This window comes from Astatotilapia calliptera, chromosome 10 (genome assembly GCF_900246225.1).
Source record: "Astatotilapia calliptera chromosome 10, fAstCal1.2, whole genome shotgun sequence".
Lineage (NCBI taxonomy): Eukaryota > Metazoa > Chordata > Actinopteri > Cichliformes > Cichlidae > Astatotilapia > Astatotilapia calliptera.
Genome location: NC_039311.1, coordinates 17,423,072 through 17,448,883, shown reverse-complemented (window position 1 = coordinate 17,448,883; position 25,812 = coordinate 17,423,072). Strand labels below are relative to the sequence as shown.

At 40.7% G+C, this 25,812-nt stretch overlaps 1 protein-coding gene across 11 annotated transcripts in view; it reads left to right on the top strand.

The window, feature by feature from the left end:
- fryb (furry homolog b (Drosophila)) overlaps window positions 1–25,812 on the top strand; it is a 57,583-nt gene that overhangs the window by 5,100 nt on the left and 26,671 nt on the right. For 6 of the 11 annotated variants that reach the window (XM_026181025.1, XM_026181024.1, XM_026181022.1 and 3 more), the window contains exons 2-21: window positions 1,543–3,505; window positions 15,285–15,478; window positions 16,566–16,619; window positions 16,745–16,884; window positions 17,270–17,360; window positions 17,519–17,598; window positions 17,728–17,808; window positions 19,223–19,391; window positions 19,706–19,798; window positions 20,025–20,123; window positions 21,438–21,539; window positions 21,987–22,090; window positions 22,343–22,451; window positions 23,295–23,381; window positions 23,874–24,045; window positions 24,126–24,258; window positions 24,355–24,462; window positions 24,857–24,983; window positions 25,283–25,396; window positions 25,608–25,772. In XM_026181025.1, the coding sequence (XP_026036810.1) occupies window positions 3,259–3,505; window positions 15,285–15,478; window positions 16,566–16,619; window positions 16,745–16,884; window positions 17,270–17,360; window positions 17,519–17,598; window positions 17,728–17,808; window positions 19,223–19,391; window positions 19,706–19,798; window positions 20,025–20,123; window positions 21,438–21,539; window positions 21,987–22,090; window positions 22,343–22,451; window positions 23,295–23,381; window positions 23,874–24,045; window positions 24,126–24,258; window positions 24,355–24,462; window positions 24,857–24,983; window positions 25,283–25,396; window positions 25,608–25,772 (2,469 nt within the window). In that variant the 5' untranslated portion in view covers window positions 1,543–3,258. Of the gene's footprint in view, window positions 1–1,542; window positions 3,506–10,699; window positions 11,131–13,470; window positions 14,484–15,284; window positions 15,479–16,565; window positions 16,620–16,744; window positions 16,885–17,269; window positions 17,361–17,518; window positions 17,599–17,727; window positions 17,809–19,222; window positions 19,392–19,705; window positions 19,799–20,024; window positions 20,124–21,437; window positions 21,540–21,986; window positions 22,091–22,342; window positions 22,452–23,294; window positions 23,382–23,873; window positions 24,046–24,125; window positions 24,259–24,354; window positions 24,463–24,856; window positions 24,984–25,282; window positions 25,397–25,607; window positions 25,773–25,812 lie in introns of those variants that run through there. The other 5 variants (XM_026181030.1, XM_026181031.1, XM_026181027.1 and 2 more) reach the window with 3 other exon arrangements.

Below are 25,812 nucleotides of genomic sequence, written 5' to 3'. Positions count from 1 at the left end.
TTCTCTTGTTCGACCGGCTTGCTGAGTGTACGGGGGAGTCTGGAAACTGTTAACAAGACAACGTATTTGACTGACAAGAGAGATAAAAGTCCCCTGTCACAGAGGTCCCAGATGGTGCAATTTAAATAGTAGGTGGAGGGATGATCAGAGAAGAAATACAAGGGGTTGCTTTGGGCTGCTGAGGTTAAACTAAGAGGTACAAAGCAGAAAAAGGTGGAAAAAAATCATTCTCAGATTAATAATTAATTCTATGAATCTTGTTAATCTGGGATGTGAACACATGGAAAAAGCAGCAAAATTGCAATTTTTGATTTTTAAAATAAAAGATCCCACAAAAAATGGTTGTGGCACAGTCTCCTTTGACCTAGACTGTGTGGGAGGAAGTAGTTTCTACATTTCAGACTGAATGTTGAATGTGAGACTGGATGGCTCCGCTTTGTCTTCTCAGCTCAACTTTCACCTCTGACTTGCAGGGACACATTTCTTTCTTTGTTGGCAGTGTTGTGGCTGATAACTAAAGTTGAAAAGCTGCACAGTCTACATAAAACTGAACAAAAACAGAGGGACGCTCAGGGGAGGAATCACAGTTAAGGAATGGCAGCTGTTTATTTTAGCCTATGACCCTGTGGTTTGTGTGTGTGTCTCTTTGGGTCTATTTGGTTGTCCCATAACACCAAACCATGTCTGTACTGCGGGCAGAAGCTGGTGCTTATTTCATAATTCATATTCAGGCTGATTTGTGTGCAGGCTGTTAAGTAACTCAGAAATTATGACTAAAAAACTAATATTATACTAATAGTCAGGTCAGGTTGTTTCTAATACATATCTTAATGCAGATAAAATGAAAATGCAGAAAAGACAGATACTTTTATCTGTGGGGTTTCTTTGATTGGTTGGTCAGAATTAAAGATTAAATACAGAATAAAAGTCTCCTGTTTGTGTGTGTTCATGTGAGGAAGAGTGAATGAGTCTGTTTTTAATAGTTGGCTGTTGTACTGCCTTAGGGGACGGCACGCCTCTCTAACTGACTTTGGCACCGAGCCTCACTGTGCCTGTTTGCCAGCCGTTAGCTATTTCCTTGCTCTTTGTTTTGTCTCCAGACACTAGCTTGTGTGATGTATTTATTCGACCTTTGACCTTGATGGCATTTGAAGTCTCCTTTGTTTGTGGTGATTGTGGAGATTCAAGAAAGACAGATTACAAAATTCAAGGAAGGAAAATTCTCATTTCCTGTTAGCAGCCAGTGGCCGGTGTAGCTTCAAGCAGATGGCCTGAAGCAGGGATGAGAAGAGGGCTACAGAGTTGTGGTAACGTCAATTCCACATGCCTTACGTATATATTTTTTCATTTTCAACAAAGACATCACTTCCTGTGTATAAAAAGCATCACCCTCTGCACAACACCATCTCGCTTTATCCAGCATTTTTCACAATGTGGTTTCCCACTCCACTGAACCTGCAAACAGTGTTTAATGTGTAAAGTGGGTTTAGTGTTTTCCCATACGAGAGAGTTTTAATCATCCTAATTAAACCTGTGTTGCAGTCTTTACATGGAGGGCGTGAAAGTTTTGTTTTCACACCTACATGCGCAAAATCCCGGGATGATTCACCAAGTGAAGCTGATGTCATGACGATGGCATACACAGCAGGAAGTCACCGGAGGATATGGAGCTCCCAAGAGATGTTTACCACCTTACCTGCAGAGAGAAGATTGAGTGAGGAGTAAAGAAAGATTACACTTTTTTAATAAAGAACATTTACTTGAATAATTCATGTAGTGTAAGTGTTTGAAAAAAGACCCTGCACATTATTTGCGAGGCTTTGACTTTAAAAATTTCCATTTACATATTGAGGAAGACTTTTAGTAATGTGAGTTAGGATTAAAGGATTAGCATTAAAGAAACACATAATTAGGGTTAAACTAAAACAGTGCAGTGTATTCCCCGTGAGATTTGTTTTTGGATAAGGGGCTGGGATGTCATTTGCGTTTTGACATTTGGCGTAATTCCTGGTCCCTTTCCAGAATTAGATCAAGGAAGTTTTACCTTCAACAGTAACAGTAGCCTACTTATATCATAATGTTGTAACACTTCCGTGTATAGCTGTCATTGTTTTCTTTTTTTTCATGAGTGTACATAAATATGCATTTGCCAGACTTTATTTGACAGATTTAAAACCACATGACAATCACACCCCACAGTTGTCTCTGAAATGTGTGTACTAATCAGCAGCTGATTGTTACAAACATAATTTTAGGCTACTGTGCTTCCTGTTTGTGTTTTCACCCACCCAAACACCCTACCCCCCACCCCTCCAAGCTTTGTTAATGGGTGTGTCTGTCCTCAGGAATCCTACACCATTAACAATTGAGGTTACTGTAACTGGCTAAACAGCTTCGACCAGTGAGCGCAGGGTATCTGACACACCAACACGCAGTGTTCCGGCTATCCAAAGCAGTAAACAGATGCCATTCTTTAATGCTCTACTGCTACGCGAGAGGGGAAAAAGGATGAAACAAGAGTCAGGAAGCAGGTGTGTGAGAGAGGACGCAAGAAAGAAATCATTTTTCTCATTGCCAAAAATGCCTCTGTGAGGGAAGGTGAGTAGGAGAGAGGAAAAAGAGAGGAAGAAAATGCGAGGGAGTGGAGGGGTAAAAGAACCACCCAGATTTAACAAACCACCCAATCAAGCTGCGTTCTTGGAATTGGCTCCCTCCCCTTTTTTCACCACCTGAGAGTGAAGAAACACAGCTGTGCCTCAGAGGGCTGAAAAAGACAGAAGGAGAAACGCTCTGAGAGCAGGTGAGAGTTGAAGTGGGGCACGCAAAGAGAAGAAAGGTTTTACAGAAAATCTGCTTTCAAATAAAATAAGATTTTTTTTACAAAAAAATGTTTTCAAAATCTTAAACAACTGTGAGAAAGCCTCGAGAGGAAGACCTGAACTCTCAGGAGAACTGTGTAACAACAAAGCGATGAGCTCACTGTCTCGGGATTGAATGAACACAACATAAAGCGAATAAACCCTGAAAGGAAACTGGATACCAAAATGTGGGGAAAAAGGTGAAGAGTGAAAATGGACTGAATGGCCTTTTTAAGTATTTTTCCTTCCTCTGGGACAAGGATTTTTTTTATATTTTGAGTCTTCTGTGGAACAATGTAAAGTTGTCTTTCTTCCTCTGAGGAGGGCCACATTTTGACAATATTCTACGAGGTGTCGGTGAGCTCCTGTGGAGACTGGCTAATGAGCAAATAGGGGAGACATGTCTCTAGAAGATGTCAAAAGCACCACCAGCCTTGGGGCTGAAAGCAGTGCTTCAGATCATTGCAATGGCCACTGTCTGAACCAACATCAGGATCACGGGGTGAACCAAAGTGAAGGCCAGGATGAGATCGTTCTGGACCGTATTGCCTCTCTGTCAGTGGATAAGTTTGATCCCAGTGACTTCACAGGGAGGTTTTCAAAGATCCAGTTGAGGTCCAGAAAGAGGAGAGGGATCATTAATAGAGGTATGTGGAGACTGGCTCTACAAATGTTGTGTGTTTTGGGTTTTTTTTTTGTTTTCTTCTTCTGAAGAGCACAAATGTGAATGAACACAAGATGAGTCAACACAGAGAGGAGGCAATGAGATACATGTTTTGTAATATTCCCAGGAAGTTTGAATGTGATTGCTTATTTGTCATGACCTGAGGAGTTAAGTTTAAGGGTGGAAATGGCAGAAAGACAGGTCGAACATCCAGCTGAAAAAATGATCCTCCGCTCGCCAGCTGGAATGTGGGTGTGTGCGGTTTTTAGCGGCTTTGAGATTTTAAATAACTCAGATCTTCTGCTACCTGTTTAGACCCCGTCTGCCTCTTTATGTACACCACTGCAAAGCTCGTCTTTGTTGTCACTTGGAAACTAGACTCGACAGGTGTATTTGTTGTGGGTTTTGAAGACCCTGTGAAAACTGATACCCTCTGTGTCTTTAGAAAATGCCACAAGGTTACTCCACTGATCATGAATCCAGAAAGAGGCATGCCATTTCTGGCCTCAGGATTGTTGTTTTCCTCAAACCACTTGTTCTCTCTCAGCTTACCTTAAACTCTGTGAATTGTATGTCTATACACTTCCAACATTTTAGGGAGTCTTTACAGGTACACTTCGGATCAGAGTATTGTTTAAATTTTGTAATAATGTATCAGTTTTTAGATTTATTAAGTCAAGTAATACTGAATGGCATTTGAAGGAAGATCCAATTGAAGGCACTTTAGGATAAGAAAAGCAGAATGCTTATTTTGTGTCTCTGATTGGACTTGAAAAAAGATGGAAACATAGGTGCATGTTGAAGAGTGAAAAGGGGGAATTCTGGTGTGAGGTAGTGTCTGTGCAACAAAGCAGCACCTGCACAAACATGCCTTTATTGAGACTTCTCAATAAATGAGCTTGTAGAGTGCAAATGTTAAAGAAATGCGGTGAAATGTAAGATTATAGAAGCCTCTGCTGCTGAGATAATGTACATGTGTTAGTCTTTGATGGTACACAAATGTGTTCTCACTAGAGTTATCTGACCCAGCTGTGTCAAGGACACACTACTGTGTGAGCCCCGAGCCTCAAACAGCCTCTCTGTGGTCGTTTGAAGCAATTTATTTGCAATCTGTGTTTATGCGTGAGAATGTGCTCATGTGCTGTGTTATGCTGGTTCGGTTAGCATGACAAAAACACATCACATTAACAGATGTCTGACACATGTTGACTTGTTTACTATGGTTTTTGTGATTGTGTCAATTTGATTTATGAAGCTGAAATGAGTAATACAATCACAGATGAATAGACATTTATGCTAGGAGTTCATTCCTTGATTGAAATGTAATATTAAACATCCACAGCTCCAACATCTCCATCATTAGGTCGTGAATGATAATGCTCCAGTGAAACGATGTCTGTCTGTGCTAGACACAATGTATCAAACAGTCTCTGTTTGACTCATGAAATTGTGTAATCTCACTGGGATTACATTTCAAGTGTGTGTCTTTGATTCAAAGATGTTGTTTAAAGGACATACCATTCGCTCCCTCTATTGTTATTGTAAATTGTTAAAGTCACAACTGTTAATTTTAATTTAAGCGAAACAATAAATTCTTGATTTATCTCAAAAGTTGGCAAATTAGTGTGATACTAAAAAAGTTTTTTAAAAAGTGATTCAGTTTTGAGGTACGGTGACGATCACATGGTTAACTATGACTGTGACTCTGTGCCTGTTATAAACTTTCTCCTCATGCTGAAAGTGAGAAATCGCCTCTTTCTGCATCACTCTCTGTGTTTGTGCTGATGTGGAGGGCAGCTATTTACACCTCTGTACCCATTCTGTGCCACTCAGCAAGTGGGAAGTGTTATATTCATGTAGTGTAAGACTGCCTCCACCCTCCCTGTGACAGCCACTCAACTTTTCTGGTTGAAACATTTTCACTGTCATATTAGATAGTTGACACATGGCAAATATTGGCATGAACAGCTCTGATCTTTCCAGTCTAGAAGAGATGACGTCAGCTCATCATCATCATCATCATCATCATCATCATCATCATCATCATCATCATCATTTATTCCTTTACTTTAAAAGCAAAACAATAAAAAAATAAAAAATAAAAGCCCCAGCAGTGAAAGCTGTTCTGGAGTTTACTCTTGTTTGCTTCCCTTCTCTTATCACTTCTGAGCTTGGCTTCTGTCTCTCATTAGCCACTGTTTGCTGTCTGACTAGAATATATGTAACTCCACACATGATTTTCTTCTTCTCTTCTACTTAGGGCAGGGTTGGGGATACATTGACATGCTCCACCATCTCATGATACAGAATGGTTTTCCACAAAAGGCCCCTTCGTACTTTCAAAAGCTGAAAGGGTGGTGTTGTTTCTTCACATTCTGTTGATAGCATTAGTTCAATCTGAAGCCTGTAAACGGTTTTGATTTAGAATGAGTACCATTAATGGAGATGACTCAGCTACTTATCTTGCAGATAGTCTGTTTAGCGTTGCTGGTTTACACACTGCACATGATTTAAGCTCCACCTTTGATTGTTTAGATGGAGTGGCCCCCTAGTTAGTAACCATCATTAGCAGTGGAGTCTTTTGGGCTAAGCTTTGTAGAAGTGTGCAGTGGCTCGATGTTTCCGAGGCTCAAAGGTAGCATACCTTGATGTGGATAACGTCCTCACACCTCCTCGCTAATGTATTGTTTTATAACCATCTTATAACTGCCACATTTTCAGAACAACAGGTTTGCATTATCTGATGCTGAGCAGCCTCATGCTTATTGATTGTATCACTCATTCATTGCACCACAAAAGGTCAGGTTATTATGTTAGACTTATAAACAGACATATAAATACAATAAAAATGAATTGGTGACCCATTATACTTGTAGACCAAGTATAAATTAAATCTTAATTTACGCTTCACATGTATAAGTACCCTGTATATATGTGTGTGTTCATGTGTGTTTGCCTGTGTGAGTAAAGGAGTCACATTCCAACAGCTGGCATGCCCGGGCCCCTGCTCAGAATGTGAGGAATCTCAGCCGCTCCATAGGGGTGTGTTCATCTCTATGTCCATGATTTTTTTCTCTCTCTCTTTCTTATAGGCTCCATATGTGTGTCATTGTAACCCAATGGGAAATATGCCCCCTTTCCCCGTTGTAAGTCCTGAAATTTTATTGATTGTCCTATTGTGCATCTGCGCTGTGCTCCGGCGAACACTCTGCAGGCTTCATTTACATCAGTCAGAGCAGAAAGAGTCAAACGGCAGTACATAACATTTCAAATTTCCCATATATAGCCCCACCACCACCACCAGCCGGCACATGTAACTGTTTAACCTAATGTGGGTCAACAAGCAAACATGCAAACATTTTCATGCAGTCTCACGAGCAAGACTGGATGAGAAAGATAAGAGTGCAGACTTTTAAATATTTAGCTGTCATCTCATCAGTACAGCACTTGGTGCACCAGAAGTCAAGTGGTTGTTATACACAGGATGTTTTGAAAGTTTCAGGAGAACATTTTGAAAATTGCTTCATATCTAATGATTGTCAGTTGGGCTTGATTGTCTTGTATGCAGGTTAACAGACAAAATTGTGATTTGCTTATTCTGTCAGGCCCAGCACTGTGATGGGACAACAGATGTTGCAGACAGGAATAGGCTTTCAGTGCTTCTTTGATATATTTCTCCTCCTGTGGGATTAAACTGTAATTGTCTGTTAATATGAACCAGGCCATCCATGCTTGGCAGCTCTCCTGTGAGCTGCCAAGCTTTGCATAATACTGTATCCTATACACTCTTTACTCTTCCTCTCACTCTCATTTTTTTGCTCTCCCTCCCTCGGCCGCTCACATGTCCTGTGGCACTTCCGCTGTTCACCCAGGGAATTGCACAATGACCCTAATTATCCACTTGTACTTCCAAGCTTTTTCAGCCAACCGTAACATCACTGCCACAACTTTATGCTTAGGCAGACATTTTCAAAGGCTTTTTAAGGTAGAAAGAATTTAGTTTGTACTTAGGTACACCAAAGACTCAGTTAGAAGTTGAACTAAAGCTATGAGATGTGGCAGGTTATTATGAGATGCTAGCAGAGTCCTGACATACAGTGTGTTGGTATTGGCCTGTGTATCTACTTAAAGGAAGACAAAATTAAATATCAGCTGCACTGCTGAGGTAAGGGATGCTTCATCAAGCAAAGCAGATTCAAATCTCTTAAGCTGTGATAAGCAAAGGGAGCCAACTCTTTGCTTCGATTTGACTTTTCACACCATGACTCTGTATCTTCTCACTACACACTCAAGACAGCAGAGATACCTCGTTTGCAAAAAAAACAAAGAATCAAGCTCACATTCGCCACATTAAATATTTATCGTCTGGAAATGATATCCAGCAGCACCAAGGCACCTGAAATGATCACAAAAACATTCACTCAAATGTCGCGCTGTTAATTACGTGATCAAATTTGTAAAGCATGAACATTGCATCTAAATTATTGACAGGTTAATTTCCCATGTGCCACATGAATCATTTCAATTCTGCCAGAGGTGTGAAGCAGTTGTACCAGCTGATAAGTCAGGAATAAGTCAGACTTCATTATCAGTGTCAATGTCTAGGCTGGCTGACAACAACAACACATTTAATTAAAAAAAAAATCTCTATTCATCTGAAGGGTGTAACAAAAAGGTTAAAAAATAACTCTTTTGCTTGATTTAATGAATAAAAAATCACTGCAAGCAAACTAGTGACAAAGATGATGATGAATCATGGAGGGAACATGAATGTCTGCACCCGATGTAACTTGCACATGTATTGAATGGTGTTAAAAATATCCATTTAAAGAAAGAGAAATATATTTTAGTTTTATTTTTGTTTATTTTTTGTCTTCTTCTTCCTTCTGGGATTTGGATACAACAAGAAAAGTATGCATACTATACACAAAAACACACTATTGCCCGTTTCTTGTTTTTATACTTAAGATGAATTATTCTTAAATGAAGACATTGATCTGACACATGTAAAATGTAGCCAATTGTGTTTATTGTTATCATTTTATTATCATCTCTCTACCCTGTGTTCATTTGAGAACACAGGGTCGGGAGGGCCAGGATGAGGGCCGTCAACTCATCAATTGTTTCTGCATTTTGCTTCTCCAGTTTCTGGCATCTTTGCTTCACTCCTTCTAATGTTGCTTGTGTTTCTCCAAGCTTTTCTTTCAGTTCTTTAGCTGATGCCTCCTGTGTTAGATTTGCCTTAAGCATGTCTCTATTTCTCTCTTGTGCGTTGTTGTGCAGGTGTTCGAAGTGCTCATTTCTTCTCTGGATTTCTTTAAGCGTACGCTGCAGGTCGTCATGTATTTTCTCTTGTTGTTGCTTTTCCGCCTGCATTTCACTGTTCTGGCGCCTCAAGTTGTTGAAGTTCAACAAGATCCTATTAATGAGCTCTGATTATTTCTTGCAATTCCACTGATACTACGCTGCATCTCCGAGCATAGCTTTTCCACTTTTTCATTTTCTCCTTCCATTTCAGTTGATTTTTCCTTCATTTCATTACAAAATTCTTGCAGTTGTACATTTTTCCTCTCAACGTCCTGGAGAATAAGTTTTTCTTGTTTCTGTTGTTCTTTCTGTTCCTCTTCTACCTGAAGAAGCATTTTATTTTTGAATTCTGTTTCATCAAGCTTTACCTTGAGCATTTGGTATTGTTCCTCCATGCCTTTGAGTTTGCACTGCATTTCTCTCTGCTTTTTGTCTTCTTCCTCCTTTTCTTGGAGGATTTCTTTAAATTTTTCCAGTGCTTCATCAAGTTTTGCTTGGCGCTCCTGATTTTTTTGGCTCATGTCTCGGAGATCCCACTGCATCACCTCAATAGTAGCGTTCCTGTCTTGAAGCTGGGCAGATATCTCTTTTACTTCGGCGCTCTTTTTCTTGTTCTCTTTAATCAGGAACGCAATCTGCTCTCATGCTTGACCAAACATTATTCCCCAGCCCTCATTAATAATGTTTATGTCAGGCTGGCGTTGTTGTCTTTCTTCAAGGTGTCTATTTTGTGCTTCTATTTGTGTTCACTTCTCCTGGAGTTGAAGCTTCTCTTCTTCAAGGTGTTTAATTTTGTTTGGTAGGTTGTAGTTCTCCTTTCCTTTCCTTCTTTCCTCTAATGCCCTTTGAATGAATAAGGCGCCATCTGGGGAAATTGGCTGGCCACACCAGGAAGGAGAGGCGGCGTAATCCTTTTTTCTTTGTTGGTATTTTCTTGGATACATGTTGGAATCTGTGCACAGTTACTCTGAAAAGGTTTCCAAATATTTCCAAATGTATCTGGTCGAACGTTTGAAGACTGTGAACAAACTGACTAAAAATTGCTGCTTTTCACTTGTATTTATGGAAAATCAATAATCAAAGGACTTAAGATTCCTTGCCAATGAGATTGTGACATGGCATTTTAGAATGGGAATATTGTTTTAAAACCCTTTTCAAAATTAACTTAATATTTGAGTGAAAAGATTGAGGGGAAAAAAAGTGGGTTTTTTTCTACATAATAGAGCTATAATAAATGTTCTGGGGGGTTTAAGTACAGAAATCAGCTGCTAAACTATTTTTATTGACTTTTGGTGTTGGGAATGATTTACAGTCTGTTCTGTAGGAACGCTGAATTAATATATTGGCTGTCTGGCCCCTTCTGGATACATAATAGTTGCTGAAGGAGATTTTTTTTCATCCCCAGCTGATCTCCATCCATATTTATATAAAATCTAGCATGTTCCACACCACACAAAGTCAGAAGCCAGTTAAAATCTGTGTGTGATACCTGAGGTGGTGCTGCACTGACCAGTTGTTTCTGGCAATTTGCTGGTTCAGCCTGCCTATCACTGCTACTCTTGGCTCTTATTGGTCAGTGCAGGCTGACGGCATGCTCACTCAGCACAATATGAAACAGAGCAGGAAAACAATAGAAACATTAGTGCTGTTAGTCTGCTCCATTATAGCTACAGCGGTATGAAAACTGCCTTTTCATTGTCACTCACTCACTAGTTTTCACCATCCCAGTTTATCGCCCTCTATTTTCAACATACCCTCTATGTAGCACTAGCTGGTGTGTGTGTGTGTGTGTGTTTGCCCCCCCCCCCCCCCCCCCCCCCCCGCACTCTTTCTCTGTCTTCCCTCTAAGAGGATTGGCTGCTTGCGTCTACCAACATCTGTGTATCACTGTCCTGAGAGAGCAAAACAGAGAGGGGATGGGGGGTGTTAGCCAGCAAGATAGCAACACAGAGCTCAGGCAAGCCTGAGAGACACTATTTCTCTTTCTCTCTGGCATACACACACTCTTCCTCGTGCACACATGCAAACAAACACACACACTCAGCAGTAGACAGCCGCAACATCCGCATCGCTCGCTGCCCACCCGCATCCTTCTCCCCCTTTCTCCGAGCCTTATTCCTGTCGGAGCGCTCTCCTCTTTCTCTTACTTGCTCCGTCTGCAACGCCTCATCCTGCCGTCCTGTCCCCGCTCTGCTGTCTGTCACCGTGGCGACATAGCCTCTGCAGCCATGGCGACCAGCCAGCAGGATTCGGGCTTCTTTGACATCAGCCTCAAGTCTCTGCTGAAGTCCTTTGGAGGCAGTGAGTACAGCTAACAGATCACTGTTGTTGTTGCTTGCTGCTGTGCCCAACAAATGTGTGATACAGTCTGCCCTCAACTCATCATTAATGGATCCTGCAGTGTGCAGACTATGCTTATTTGTGTTTACGTTTGGAGTTCAGGGACAAACGGACGGCACACAATGTGATCGACACTGTCAACATTTGGCAATATTACGTAACGTAATAATGGAAGACAAGTAGTTGAGCAAGAGCTCCAGAGAATGAGGGTAAATCTGGCTTCTCAGCAGTTTTCTATACATAACATTACTTAACAGAAAAAAAGTGTCACTATTTGACTTTGAGCCTTTTACAGAAATTCTAAAGTCAATCAGAATTTGTCAATAAATAAAAACAAAACAAAGCTGTCTGTTTACATGTGATATTATTATGTGCGGTCCAGAAGACTCAAAATATCTGTTTACAAAACAGAAGGTAAAGCCACTGTAGGTCGCTGTGAGGCAGTCCGTCACCGGCAGCATCTCTCTCGACTGTTTTAACTGGGACATACTGTACTTTACAAATCTGAGACATTACAGTAGTCAGAACACATCGCTGTATTATCGCCTCATTTGGACTCATCTGCGTGCAGCCTGTAGTTTACCTTGTAGAGAATGCAAAAATAAGGCTTTGTTGTTGTTGTGCTGCAGTGATTTTCCTGTACTGGCTGATCACTTCTTGTGGCAGTCTTCAGTTTGTTTATGTGTGCCTCTTTGAGAAGTCTCTAGATTCCACACAGCTCATGTGTCAGGTGTGCTTTGAAGGTTACTGACAGCAGGGGTTACGTCGGTGCAGTGGTTAAGGAGGAATTTCATGGGCCGTGTCGATGGTTCCCCTTGAGCTATTGGTGATGTAATAAAAAATGAAATCACTGCAGAAACAGACGTGTTTCCTCACTTGTCACAGCTGTAGACCAGACGGTTTTGTTTGGCTCAAGGTCATGATATCGATAGCAATCAGAAGACTTAAAAGCCAAGAATCAGGCTTTTAGCTCCAACTTAGGTTGGTGTTTTAACTTTTAAGTTGCTGTGGAGTGAAATCACTAGACAAATAGCTGACCTCATCATCTCCTGCCATCGCTTTGAAATATTCATGCGCGTAATGTCAACTACTTCGGCTTTAGTTTTAATCCTTTTTTAAAATTACATCCTTAAAAACATTTCTAAATTCTTTCACCTGTAATGTTCACAACAACACGGCAGTATTTTGGATTACAGTGGCTAAGATTTGCACTGCTGTTGATATTCATTCAAATTTAAACCTCTCATAACTACACAACTATGGGTTAGTTCAAAAATGACCAAGAATAACACAATAAAAACTCCAGAATACCTTTATCTATCAGGTACCTTCTCTACCAGCATACAGGTTTAGCTCTTCTTGGTCTTGGTGAGTTGAGTCAGTGTGTGTTTGTGTTGTTGTCTGTGCTTTTACAAGTGATTCATCACAGTCCATATTAAACTGCCCTCAGACTGTGCAAGCATGTGCACAACTGATGTCTTTTCACAAGCCCAGAAAAACGTAAAGGTATTAAATGCTAACCTTAATTTAAACGTCCATATTAGGATTTCTGTGTGACAGCTGCATTGTTGATGCATCAAGATGTGTATGCAGTCACCCTGTCTCATAATGCGTGTTATTCATGACTCATCCCACCAGGGTGCTTGTCTGCTAGTATGACATGATGGTTGGAGGTAAACACCAGATGTAAATTCTCTCCACTTGGTCTATTTTTATCAGATAATCTGCTGATTATTTTTAAGACTTGATGCCCACAGTCCAAGTCAGGGTTTTAAAATGTGTTGCTGTCTCCATCCAGCATCAAAACGGCAGTGGAATTTCCTTCAGTGGAATTGTGGCTCAAGGAAAAACAGTGTTGTTATTGTCAATTCTGCTTTTTATTCCTCTTCCTCTTCGTCTCTTTGCCATTTCAGTCCCTTTCGTCCTTTGTCTCGTTCTCGCTCGCACATTTTTAAATACATTTTTCTCAATTAAAATTTGAAATTTATTGTAAATGTAATTAAACCAAGGCAGGCTTGTATTGACTGGACATGGTAGAATTCTGCTGAATTACTCCCTTCATTGCTGAGTCATACAAATGGTCTACAGATGATCACAGGAAGTGCTCCACCGCAGCTTTCCTGGGCCGCCACGACTTTCGACTCTCAAACACAAGCTTGTACACCACTGTGTTTCACTGAGCAGTTGTAATAGATTATCTCAGTTTGAGACCACCTTCTATTGTGTGTGAGTGTGTGTGTTTCTGTATATTATGTCTTTGTGCTCATGTGTCTGCAATTGTGTATGAGTAGGGGTCAGTGGGAGTGGTGGGTATGTAAGAGAGTGACCGCCAGCAGTCTATATATAGCACCTCCCTCCGCCCCTCGGCTCGCTCTCGGAGCAGTGTTGAAATTCCAGCCTAACTCTTCTGGTCAGATCTCCACAAAGGGCAGACTTTACTTAACTGCTATTGGCTACTTAAGGACAGCCCTTAACCATTTTCAAAGAAGCACTTAATTTCAATACTTCTTTCCAAAGGGCTTCAAAGAATTCAAGGTCACAGGAATTGTTGTGCAGAGCAGTGTTGGCAGGTCGGAGGCGGAGCAGAAGCAAAAGTAGAAACTGATAGCTGACCTGTAGGCTCATATAGCTCTCGAGCACGAGGCCCTACGCAGCCTCTAATCTACTCAAACCTCTCCTGGAGCAGGACACTGGAAAGGTTTTTTGATCCCTGTTCGTAGATTGCCCTTATGACAGAATAAATGGTTGTTGGTTGTCTACTTTTATTTTAAGAAGACACTTCTGCACCTCCTCTTCAACTTTCAACTGGAGCTCTCTTGGCTCTGAAGCATCGAGGCATCTTCACTTGGGCGGATTTGCTCTGGCTATGGCTCCTCCAGTGTGTGGCTGCAGCTCATCACCCTGTTTGATTTGGACTGAATGTGGGATAGAGCTGTAGTGCTGCTGTCATGACAGTTTTCTTTTTGACCTCAGGCTCGTGTGTTTCGCTTTTTCTGTCGTTCATTTTCGTAAGGATGGAGATTTACACTTTTAGCTTTGGTTAAACCGACCTGGTGCCAAAGCTTTACATCAAAGGGACTTCTGTAGCATTTTTGACAATGGTGGAGTAGACAAACGTCCTCTGTGACTTTAACCTCTTGCAAGGAATTGCTTTTGTTTTTAATCATGGCTGCTGTATTTCACAGCCTGTAAAATCCCACCGTTTTTTTTTTTCTTCCCATTTCACCCACTGTGTCCTTGTAAGGCTGTCTGCACCATGGAGGTGCCAACGAAATGGAGCAGGGCTAGTGTGATCAGCTTCATCAAGGGCCTTGGTAAGCGTAAAGGCTTGCGCATTCATATGAACACCTGTTTGCAAAGCCTGAGTGCTCAGGTTTAACTCAAGGGGCCTGTCATGTCCATGAGTTAGTATTTACATCTCACCTTTCCTGTGAGGTCAGGTCACATGGTCATGAAAGGTCAGGATCTGGCATCGTTCTTAATGCAAGCACACTAGACACATCTGGGAAATGTTGTGGTAATTATTGCTTTGTTTTGTTTGGGGGGTTGGGGAAGTACTTTACACGTTTTTTTTCCTCCGGCATATTCTGGGAATCAAACCTGCAAATGTTTCATTCTGTTTATTTATCCAAGTATGAGATTTATTACCACAGGAGATAGCACTCAGCTGCGTGAATGCAAAGCAGGGAGGATCGTGTAAGGATTGCCAGAATCGGTGTCCATCGCCGAGCCATAACTCAGTCGAAATTTGAACACACAGATGTGGTTTTTATTAGTTTGAATACAATTTATGCTCAAGAAGATGATTTTTACACTACCCCATTCCTCGTGACTCTACAAGTGAGAATCATCAACCATGAGAGCATTGCAAATATGAACTTCTAATGCATATTCAGCGCTGTTTGTCATGGTTCAGAAAGCAAAAGCAGGCTGAAGGCCCAAAAATGATGAGATCTGTAGTTCAAAAACCTTTAGCATTAAATATGCTCCAGTTAGCAGTAACGCTGATAAAAAATGTGTGCACGCTGGGGGCACAGAAGTATTTACTGTAACTCAGGGGTGACCCACAGAGTCAGAGTACTTCAGACTAACTGGCCTGTCTTATATGTCATCAGCTTCTCCAGTGGGGCTGAAGCCATCCATCCCACCAGCCAGCGGTCCCTTGGGTGAGAGGAAGGGCCCCGTCGTCATGGCGCCTGTCAACGTGGACCCAGAGAGCAAGCCGGGCGAGTTTGTCCTAAAAAGCTTATTTGCCAACTTCACCTTGCTCTCTGAACGCAAGATCCGTATCATCATGGCTGAACCACTGGTGAGTGACCGAGCTTCGATTCGTTCTTTTTTTTTCTCTCCATGACGCTTAGTCCACTTCTGTCTGTGTTACAGCATCATAAACACGCATTTTGGCCCTCTTATTTCATTATGTTAGTCATCGGAACTTTGGATGACAGTGTATATTGGCTCGACATTTTTATGCAATCCACAGTTTCCAACCTTTTTTAACTATCCAGAAAATCCTTTTGAATTGAAATGAATTTGAAATCCTTTTCTGTTCCTTCATCTTTATTTCTCCCTTTCCTATCCCCCAGCCATGTCTGTCCTGTCTGTAACAACTGAAAATAAAATAAAATAAATAATAACAACAAAGGTTGATCAAATGGAACAAAACGACAAAGCCGTGACGATCCATTTGGCAAAGTAAATCCGTTGGGTATCTCTGTTGGCGTTCAGACATCAATTCTGATGGCTAAAAAAACAAATGGGAAAGGCAAAAAAAAAAAAAAATTCAGCCAAGCAATAAATGGACAAAGCAGTAAATCAGGGAATGCCTTCTCTTTATCGCTGTGTTTAGTGGATTGTATTTTACCTTGGAAACCCACGCACACTCCAGAGTCAGTGATCAAATACACATTTAACCCAAGGTTTTTTTCCTCTGTACTGTTATCATTTGAAAAAGCAGGCAGTCCTAAATAGTACAGGCTTACATGTACCTGTTAGTGTACTTGAACTGTGCATGTTTACACCTTTGCTTGTCTCTATATGATAATTTTCAGTTTATGGTTCACAATGAGACGCACTGTGTTTCCAGTTTTTTGAACAACAAAGTAACCCTAATATGTCTGAGCCAGAATATTGAACCTCTCATCTCACCTTTTTGTCTGTTTGACAAAGTAAACTTCTTCACTTTTTGTTACATTTAATAAATGCGACTATTAGCTTTGACCTTCTGACCTAGTGATTTATGAGTCTCACTCACTCTCTTTTTGGACACAATGACCATTTTGTTCTGTCAGGAAACTGAACTGAATTTCTTTTCCTTGAAATTCAAAGCAAAATATTTACTAATGCTAGTAGACTAACATGAGTGTTTTCCACCTCTGTCTGTTCTTATCTGGCAGGAGAAGCCACTAAACAAATCTCTGCAGAGAGGAGAAGACCCACAGTTTGACCAGGTGTGTGTGTGTCTCATGTGGACACATACTATATACACTGTCACATATTTTGAACAGGACTAACCTTTTTGCCATCCTTTCTCTTTGTCTCTTGGCTCCGTCTCTTCTTCCTGTCATCTGTCCAGCTGATTAACTCTATGAGTTCTCTTGCTGAGTACTGCCTGCCATCCATCCTGAAGACTCTGTTCGACTGGTACAAGAGGCAAAATGGCCTGGAGGACGAATCCCATGAATATCGACCCCGGGCCAACACCAAGTCAAAAAAGTGAGAGAAGATTAAAATATTGGAGCTGTTTGTGCACATGAACACATGAACTGGATCGTGAAATACCTTCCTTTTAAAATGATTTATTTCAAGCAATGTAGGCTCAAATATTCCCAAACCAGCCTGAAATTTAGATGAGGATGATTAGAGTGATGGTCAGTCATTGTCCAAACATAGGTGTGAATGTCGCGCTTACTCATTAATATAACATAGACATAGAATTTGAGGTAGAAACCAAAATATGACAACTTTGAAGACCCGGCAACATTAATGCATTACATAGCGCAGTCAAAAGTGACCTTCACAGCTCTGTGCACCTGGGCCTAACAGAACAGACACCGTTATTGTAAGTGTACTAATATCGTCTTATGTCTGTCTTTCTCAGTGATGAGCAACAGAAGGACTACTTATTGGAGCGGAGGGATCTGGCGATAGATTTCATCTTTTCACTGGTGCTTATTGAAGTTTTAAAGCAGGTGGGGCACATTTTGCAGTCTGATCTGTTTGGCATAACGTCTTTTAAATGTTTAAAGGAGAAGCACTGATAATAATGCATATTATTATTGTCCTTCCAGAATAGCTCGTATGTGTTTAAGTGACAAAGTAAGTGTAATAAAATTACATTTTACTGCAGATCCCCCTCCATCCTCTTTTGGATGGACTCATCCAAGAAGTCGTTAACCTGGCCTTCAAGCACTTCAAATACAAGGAAGGGTAAGACAGACGACCTATAAAAATTATATTGATACAATAGAATGCATTAAATGCATTTTAGTTTTCAAATTCGTAAAAACTAACTAGTGCACTTGATTGATAATATTCATGTTAATGTTTAATTTTTAGGTATCTGGGGCCTAACACAGGGAACATGCACATAGTAGCTGACCTCTATGCTGAAGTAGTGGGAGTCGTTGCTCAGTCGAGGTATTGTTGAATTAATTACTGCTTACACTGTATGCATATTTGTGTAGCTGCACGCAATAAATGTTTGTGTCTCTCATGTAATTGTACCTGTTGCCAGTACTTTTTTATTCAGAAATAAATCTCCCTGAAGACCCAACATGTACAGAGCCAAAGCTCAATGAAAACTGAAAGCGAGTGCTTGATATTGAGGCCAGTGTTTTCAAAATGTAACAGCTGAAGTGGGTACGAGAAATCTTAATATTTCACAGTGTTATTGTTTTCCCAGATGTCTACAGTGAGTGGGGTTGTGGAACTCACAATAAAAAAAAAAGTCCAGCTTGTCTCGTCAGTCTTTAAAAACTGCTGACTAAGGATGTGTGGTCATAGAGTAGAAATACAACAGAGAGAAAAAAAAGTATTTTTTGTCTTTAATTTGAAGTAGAATCCAGGTCGTGTTACAGCTGTGGGCCTGTTTGTCTGGGTTAAAAATTTAATATGTGGCAACAGTTGCTATCTGCCCTCTTTTTGACCCAATTTTCAGTGAAATCTGAGATTACAAATGCCGTCTCTCCGACTTCAGCACAAGTAAAGAACATAGTGTAGTAATAGCTGTGTTCCTCAAGTCTGAATGTGTGTTTGTGTGCATAAGGGTAATGATAAGGGTCCTCCAACTGTGTCACGTAATGTCATGTGCGATGAAGGATAAAAAAAAGAAATAAAAAATCTAATTTTACTGAGTTATTACTATGTAATACAGTTACACATGGCAGCTCACAAACTGTCACACACAAACACACACACACAAAGATAATAACCCCAAAAATCCACAAACTTAATGGAACAAAGTTATCGACCAAGTATGAGATCTAATTGAGCAAAGGGAGAAAAACTGTCTTGTGTTCTTACACTAATCAAGTAGCATTCTGAATCACCTTTCTGTTATTTATTTGCACTGCATTCTGCACACACAGGACTATGACAAATTTGAGTACATACTCTTTTCAGTTTAGTTAATGATAACAGTGTTTATATGTGCTTTATTTAAACTCTCTGCACGTAGAACAAGGCTAATAACTATTTCACTTACTAAACTGCTGCAGTAACACACGTACATATTCCCTGCACATTGCCCCTCCAGCGCCTTTCTAAATATAGGCTTGTAGAGCACTGTTGTACTGTTGGTAGAATCTATCTGGCTGGTTGGTACATATGCAAAAAAGCATATACCCATGTGCATGTGTTTTTAAAAGAGCGGGGGGGGCAGACTAAATGTGCTCAATCTATGCAAATGAACAGAGATTAGAAGACTCTTGATGCTTTGTTTTAGTTATTCTTCAAATGTAAACCCCCCCCCCCCCCCACTTAGACATAGATATAATGGTATTTACTAAAACTCACGAGACTTGCTCATATCTGGTCACCATTTCCTCGGCAGGTTCCCAGCAGTGAGGAAGAAGTTCATCTCCGAGCTCAAGGAGCTGAGGCAGAAAGAGCAGAGCCCGTACGTCATCCAGTCCACCATCAGCCTCATCATGGGACTCAAGTTTTTCCGCATCAAAATGTACCCAGTGGAAGACTTTGAAGCTTCCTTCCAGTTCATGCAGGTAGACTGAGCTACTACTGTAATAGCTTCCTTGCCAAAGTGGGCTGTATTTAGAAAGCTTAAAGGAATGATGTAGATTTTTTGTTTTTTTTGGTTGGAATATTTGTACCTGGAAGCTCTTAAGTGTCATCATATGGCTTTCTAACCAAGTTCTACAAAGTAATCTGGGTTAATTGCCTTGTTTTTCACGCCTCTGATGTGAGTCGTAGTTGCAAGAATTCCCATGATCCATTGCAAAACAAAGCAATGGACACATACAGAGATTTTTTTTATCACTTTCTCTCTCTTTCTTTCTTTCCTTCTCTCTGTCTGCAGGAGTGTGCACAGTATTTCCTGGAAGTGAAAGATAAAGACATTAAGCACTCATTAGCTGGACTCTTTGTGGAAATACTCGTACCTGTAGCTGCTGTAAGTGCATTTAATCTTACTCCTCAGAACAAAAAAGAGTAGACATTAGGACAGGCCCAGATTGAAATTACTGCTCTCCATTTATATGATAAGTCTGATGTCTTAGGATCATCAGTATATAATGCTCCGTTTGTCTCGATCAGGTTAACAGAAATTGTTCTGGTGGGGGGAAAAATGAAATCCAATGTATATCGACATAACTTCTGCATTATCTCTCCTCCTCCAGACCGTGAAGAATGAGGTGAACGTGCCGTGTCTACGAAATTTTGTCGAAAGTTTGTACGACACCACACTGGACCTGTCCTCTAGGAAGAAACACTCTCTGGTAACTTTTTCCCCGTATTCGGTTTCACCACTGGTAATCTCTCTTCATTTCCTCTCCATTACTAGCAGTTGGTGAAAGCACTTACTGTAACTCTCCCAACATGTGGGCTTTTATCTCTTCGTGGGAACGAGATAAGAGTGTAGTGTACAGCGCACTGGCTATTTTTTGAAGCTGCGCCAGATGGACAGTGTTTGCCTACAGCATGGAGGTAGGCAGGGAAATCAGCAGTTCATCTGACTCATTAAAACAGTGCACTAAGGCTAGGCTTTGATTACAAGGTTACTGAACTGTATGTGATTTTCCGTGCTATAACTTCCTTAAAATATAGACACAACTTCTCAGAAATTTCTTAGATGCATGACAACGCTCGCTGAGGTGGTGCATTCTCTAAGATGTAGCCCCACCTTTGGGATGTGTCCTGCGGTTATTTGACGGGCACATTTGATAACAAGACATGCCATCAGGCCGCTGTGCTGCATTATTTTTGCAGATTCTCTGCATACTCCAAGCCACCCATATGCAGCCAAGACCTGACACACCTCTCTCCAAACAAAAGTTCTTGTTTGGGGGGGGGTTCACTTTTTCCAAGTGAATTACACAGAGGCATGCACACTAACAAGCAGTCATCTGCCATGTCAGGGAGATCATAATTGACAAACATGACAGGAATGATAGCAATGTGGTGCTTTTCCATAATTGTTATTCATTTGCATTCTGGGTGTCTGAGTGAAAGAAAGAAATGGGCGAGAATCAGATAAAGAGTGCTCACTTTGATAAGGAGTGACAGGTGCGCTTCTCAAGGTTAGAGGTTCCAAAACCAGTCGCGACGCCTCTCTCGATCCGCGCTGATCATTAGCAAAGAATTTGTTTTAAAGAATGATCTGCATTCTGACTTACATAACCTTTAAGAATGACTGTGTAGAGGAGATGTCAGGTCTGAGCCTGCTGGACATGAAATTTCTGTTAAAAATCCGTAAATATGAGTCACTTCTGAAAACTCACACTGTTGATGGTTTGATATACATTTTTGTTTTTAAAGGACAAAGATGGATTTCAATACCTGGGTTAAAGTTTGCAGCTAGTCAGACTGTCTCTGTCTCTTGTGTAGTTGGGGAGAAAGAATGAGTAATGAAATTTGCATTGATGTGCCATCATCGCACTACCTTTGAGCTTTCATCCAGAGTAAAATTGTAACAAATCAGAGAAGTGCTGTTTATCAACATCAATGTTTGGCTGACAGGTCGGTTCATCCCTCCCAAATTTGTCATGCGCCTCATTTAATTTTCTCCCATCTGTCTTCCCTCCCTGCACCAGGCCCTGTATCCTCTGGTGACCTGCCTGCTGTGTGTCAGTCAGAAGCAGTTCTTCCTCAGCCGCTGGCACATTTTTCTCAACAACTGCCTCTCGAACCTCAAGGTCAGCTGCTTCGTCTGTACGATGCAAATCCACAAATTACTGTAGAAAGGGCTGTTTGTTTCCCAAAACAGTATACTCATAAAAATAAATTATGTGTGAAAAGTGAACTGTACATGCACAAAACACTACAAAATATTTGCTCTACCCGCTAGCCCTTCAGCTTTAAAATCACCCGTCAGTGTTTATTGCTTCAAGTGAAGCACTGCAGCTTAGAGACTGACTGACCGGGGCTCATAAAGCCTCGTAAAGTTTATGATTACACTTTAAATCTTTAGAATCCAGTGTATGTTGGGCACACAGCAACAATTTATACTGTGCCTGTACAATAACAGAAAGAAATGCCCCTTAGGGTTTGTTTTGAGAGAAAACATTTCTGTTACCAATGTGTAACAAACTCTACCTGTTTTAAGTCTAATTGTTTTTTTGTCTGCATGCGTGTGAATGCAGAATAAAGACCCCAAGATGGCACGAGTGGCTCTGGAATCACTCTACCGCCTGCTGTGGGTGTACATGATCCGGATAAAGTGTGAAAGCAACACTGCTACACAAAGGTAATGCTACATCTGTTACTTTTCTGTAAAATAGCATGTAAGATGTAATCGGAAGCTCGGTATCATCATGTTAAGCAATCATTAGTTATCTTTCCAGAAATAATCTTCTTCTTCTTTTTTTTAAAATTGTGCCATAACTTGTATGATTAAGTTATTTAGTGGAATTTCCCTTAAACATGGTACACTTGTAAATATAGTCAAATGCATCAGGAATTACAATGCTAAGATTATTTACATCTCTTTGTCCCTCAGTCGCCTGACGTCCATCACCACCACTCTCTTCCCCAAAGGGAGTCGTAGCGTCGTGCCCAGAGACATGCCTCTGAATATTTTTGTCAAGATTATCCAGTTTATTGCCCAGGTATTATTATTATTATTATTATTATTTAACCATGAAAAAAATAAACTCTTAAGATTAAAAATCTCTTTTTCAAGAGTGTCCGGGGACAAGAAGAAAAGTGGTACGCTCATAAGTTGCATAAATTAATAGCACACACATATAAAAATCCATAAACCAGTTAAATATAGTCAAAGAGGAAAAAATTAAAACACAGAAACAACCAAGATTATAACCTTCATTATCTGTAAAAAATGAATACCTTGATAAATGGCATGAGTGACCAAACCACATAAAGTGTTGTTCTTGCTCAGAGAAATAAAGTCACATTTGTGTGCATAGCATAGTGTTTTTTTCTGTACTGTTACTGAAAAACAGACCAATGCAATGATTAATCCAAAATTCTGAGCTGACACGGTTCCAGTAACTACTCAAAAGCTAAACAGTAATGAAAAGTAGAGGCTGACCAACAATGTAGGACATGAGATGTTTTTTTACATTTCACTAGAATCCATTATCAAAATTGATTACATTCTATCTGATGTCTGAATTAGCGGCAGAGGGTTTTGAAACCTGCTCTAATGCTGTTTAAGTGCAGCGCACTCTTTGCTCTTGCATTTGCTGCTGTCATGTAGCAACCGTGTAAAACCCCAGTTGCTACATGACATGAGTTTCTGTGACTCCGACAAAATAAGAAGTATAAATAAGACCTTCAGTGTCCTGTTTTGTTTGTTTTTTTTCTTTGATTTTTTTTTTTATAAATAGTTTTTATTAAAATGTCCCACTGCTGACAGCAGATACACCTGCTGCCTCACACCATGTTGCCTCTAAAATCCTGTAACTCCAGCATGTTTGTCCTTTCTTCAGGAGAGACTCGATTTTGCTATGAAGGAGATCATATTTGACCTGCTGAGTGTTGGGAAGCCTGCCAAAGCCTTCAGTCTCAACCCAGAGGTAAAAAGGAGCGGACACAGGCATTCAGTTGCACAAAGATCAACAGTGGATCTCCCCGGGACATTTTATAGATCTAAGCATTCCAACTTTGATTTCTATCAAAGGAATGTAAAGAACAGTATGTGGTCTGCTGGAAGCTTCAACGTAATTAGCCTGAAACGGAGGATATTCACTTTACCTAATAATAGTTAGGAGAGATGGACTTGGCAGTGAGCGTATCCTGTGTTGGACATTATGTGCTAAACTATCGATTGGTGTAATCTGACAGTGCAGTATGCTTTGCACAGTTTAAGGATGTTTACAGTCACAGTGAGGCTTTTTGACAGTATATCAACAGTTATATAAATAGATCCCGCTCAGCTACATTCACTGCAGGATCTGTGTCTTACTGGGAAACAATGTAATAATGTTGATCTACATTGAATTCTGCTTTATATCTTCCATTGCTCTTGAAAAACTGGCATAAAAACTGGCGCTGTATCTGTCTTCCAGCGTATGAACATTGGTCTGCGGGCGTTCCTGGTGATAGCAGATGCTCTCCAACAGAAGGATGGAGAGCCTCCTATGCCCAACACAGGAGCCACTCTGCCCTCTGGAAACTCTCTGAAGAAGAAGAAAACATATCTCAGCAAGACACTCACTGAAGAGGAAGCCAAGCTAATAGGTCTGTGTGGGTGTCTGGAGGCTGCTGTAATTTGAATGTCTCCCCCTTCATCGTCTCTGTTTCTGTCTGGTTCCCCACAGGCATGTCCTTGTACTACTCCCAGGTGCGAAAAGCTCTGGACAACATCCTGAGGCACTTGGATAAGGAGGTGGGTCGTTGCATGATGCTCACAAGCGTCCAGATGCTCAACAAAGAGCCAGAGGATATGATCACGTATGTAACTGCAAAGTGGAGTTTCATTCCGTTTGAAATTTTGCAAACGTGATCGAAAATAAGTGTCCAATGTACTCCTCCGTTTTCCATCTTTAGTGGTGAAAGGAAGCCTAAAATCGACCTGTTCAGGACATGTGTGGCTGCCATTCCTCGTATCCTTCCTGATGGCATGTCCAAGCCTGAGCTCATAGACTTGCTATCAAGGTAAGTTTCAGGTCTAGCTCAAGTTCCTCACAAATACAATAAAAAACTGAATCATTAAAAGAATAGAATACATTAAATTATAAGTCAAACTATATCAGTACAAGTTCTTGGTTTCAGTTTAGTTTTTTTAGTTTCTGTGTTACTTTAAGGCTTTTTTGTCTTAATGTGGTTGCATATTTTCAGGGGAAACATGTAGGAATTTCACAACAGGCATTCAGTGCAAACAACACACAAAAACTAACCAGATTTCCTGCTTCCTTATATTTTTATTATTGTTTTATCCTTTTTTTTGATTCAAATTTCTTTTCACTCAGTTGCAATTTTAGTTTAATTTTGGTGAAATACAAGCTTTGTAACACAAATCTTGCTTATTTTTTGTCTGTCTGTCCCTCAGACTCACAGTGCACATGGACGATGAGCTTCGTCTTATTTCCCAGAATTCCCTGCAGAGCCTGTTACTTGATTTCTCAGACTGGAGGGAAGACGTCCTTTTTGGTTACACACATTTCCTTTTACGTGAGGTATAGCACAACCTTCGGATGTTTTCATGCTGCTCTTCTAAAGTGTTAAAATCATACTACCTACATAGTGACATATTAGAAACATTTCCCCAGAACTAATTTAGATTCTCACAGAGTGATGTGGTCCTTAAACTGAAAGGTGAACATTTAGAACCATCATAGTAGCTTCTTACAATAGGACCTCTTTATTATATGCTTATTCATAATTTCAAAGACAATGTTTCATAAAACATTGTTACCAGTTATGACCGAAGGGGGTTCACTTCACAACAGGAGTGTCGTATGCTAAATACTTCCAGGTCCAAGACACCCATCAGTGTCTGCAGGATGCATCCGTCAAGCTTCTTCTCCAGCTGCTCACACAGTGGAGGTTAGCTCTGCAGCTCCAGGGGAAGATGCGAGGGGGAGTTGAGGTTTGTATAGAGTACTTTATCATTATGACAGTCACACTTAAGCCAACTATTTCCTTTCCTTTAGGAGACATGATGTTCAGTGTATTTAAAATTATATTAAAAACATTTAGAGAAGCCACTGAGCTTGAAAGGTTGTTGAGGTCTTCTGGGTTTGTCGGTCTGAAAATGCATGCTTAATTACTTTTTACTAACCCTCCTAACTTTCCATCAGGCCAGCCCTAGACTGCCAGAGCGAAGCCCTCATTGTTCAGTACTCCATGCGGTGGAGGGCCTTGCTCTGCTGCTCCTCTGTTCGTGTCAGATCAGCACAAGGAAGCTGGCAGTCGGCGTGTTAAGAGAAATACGCTGTCTCTTCACGGCACTGGGACATGCTGAGGTAAAGCACAGAAAACTCACATCTTCTCCTACCAGCTCAC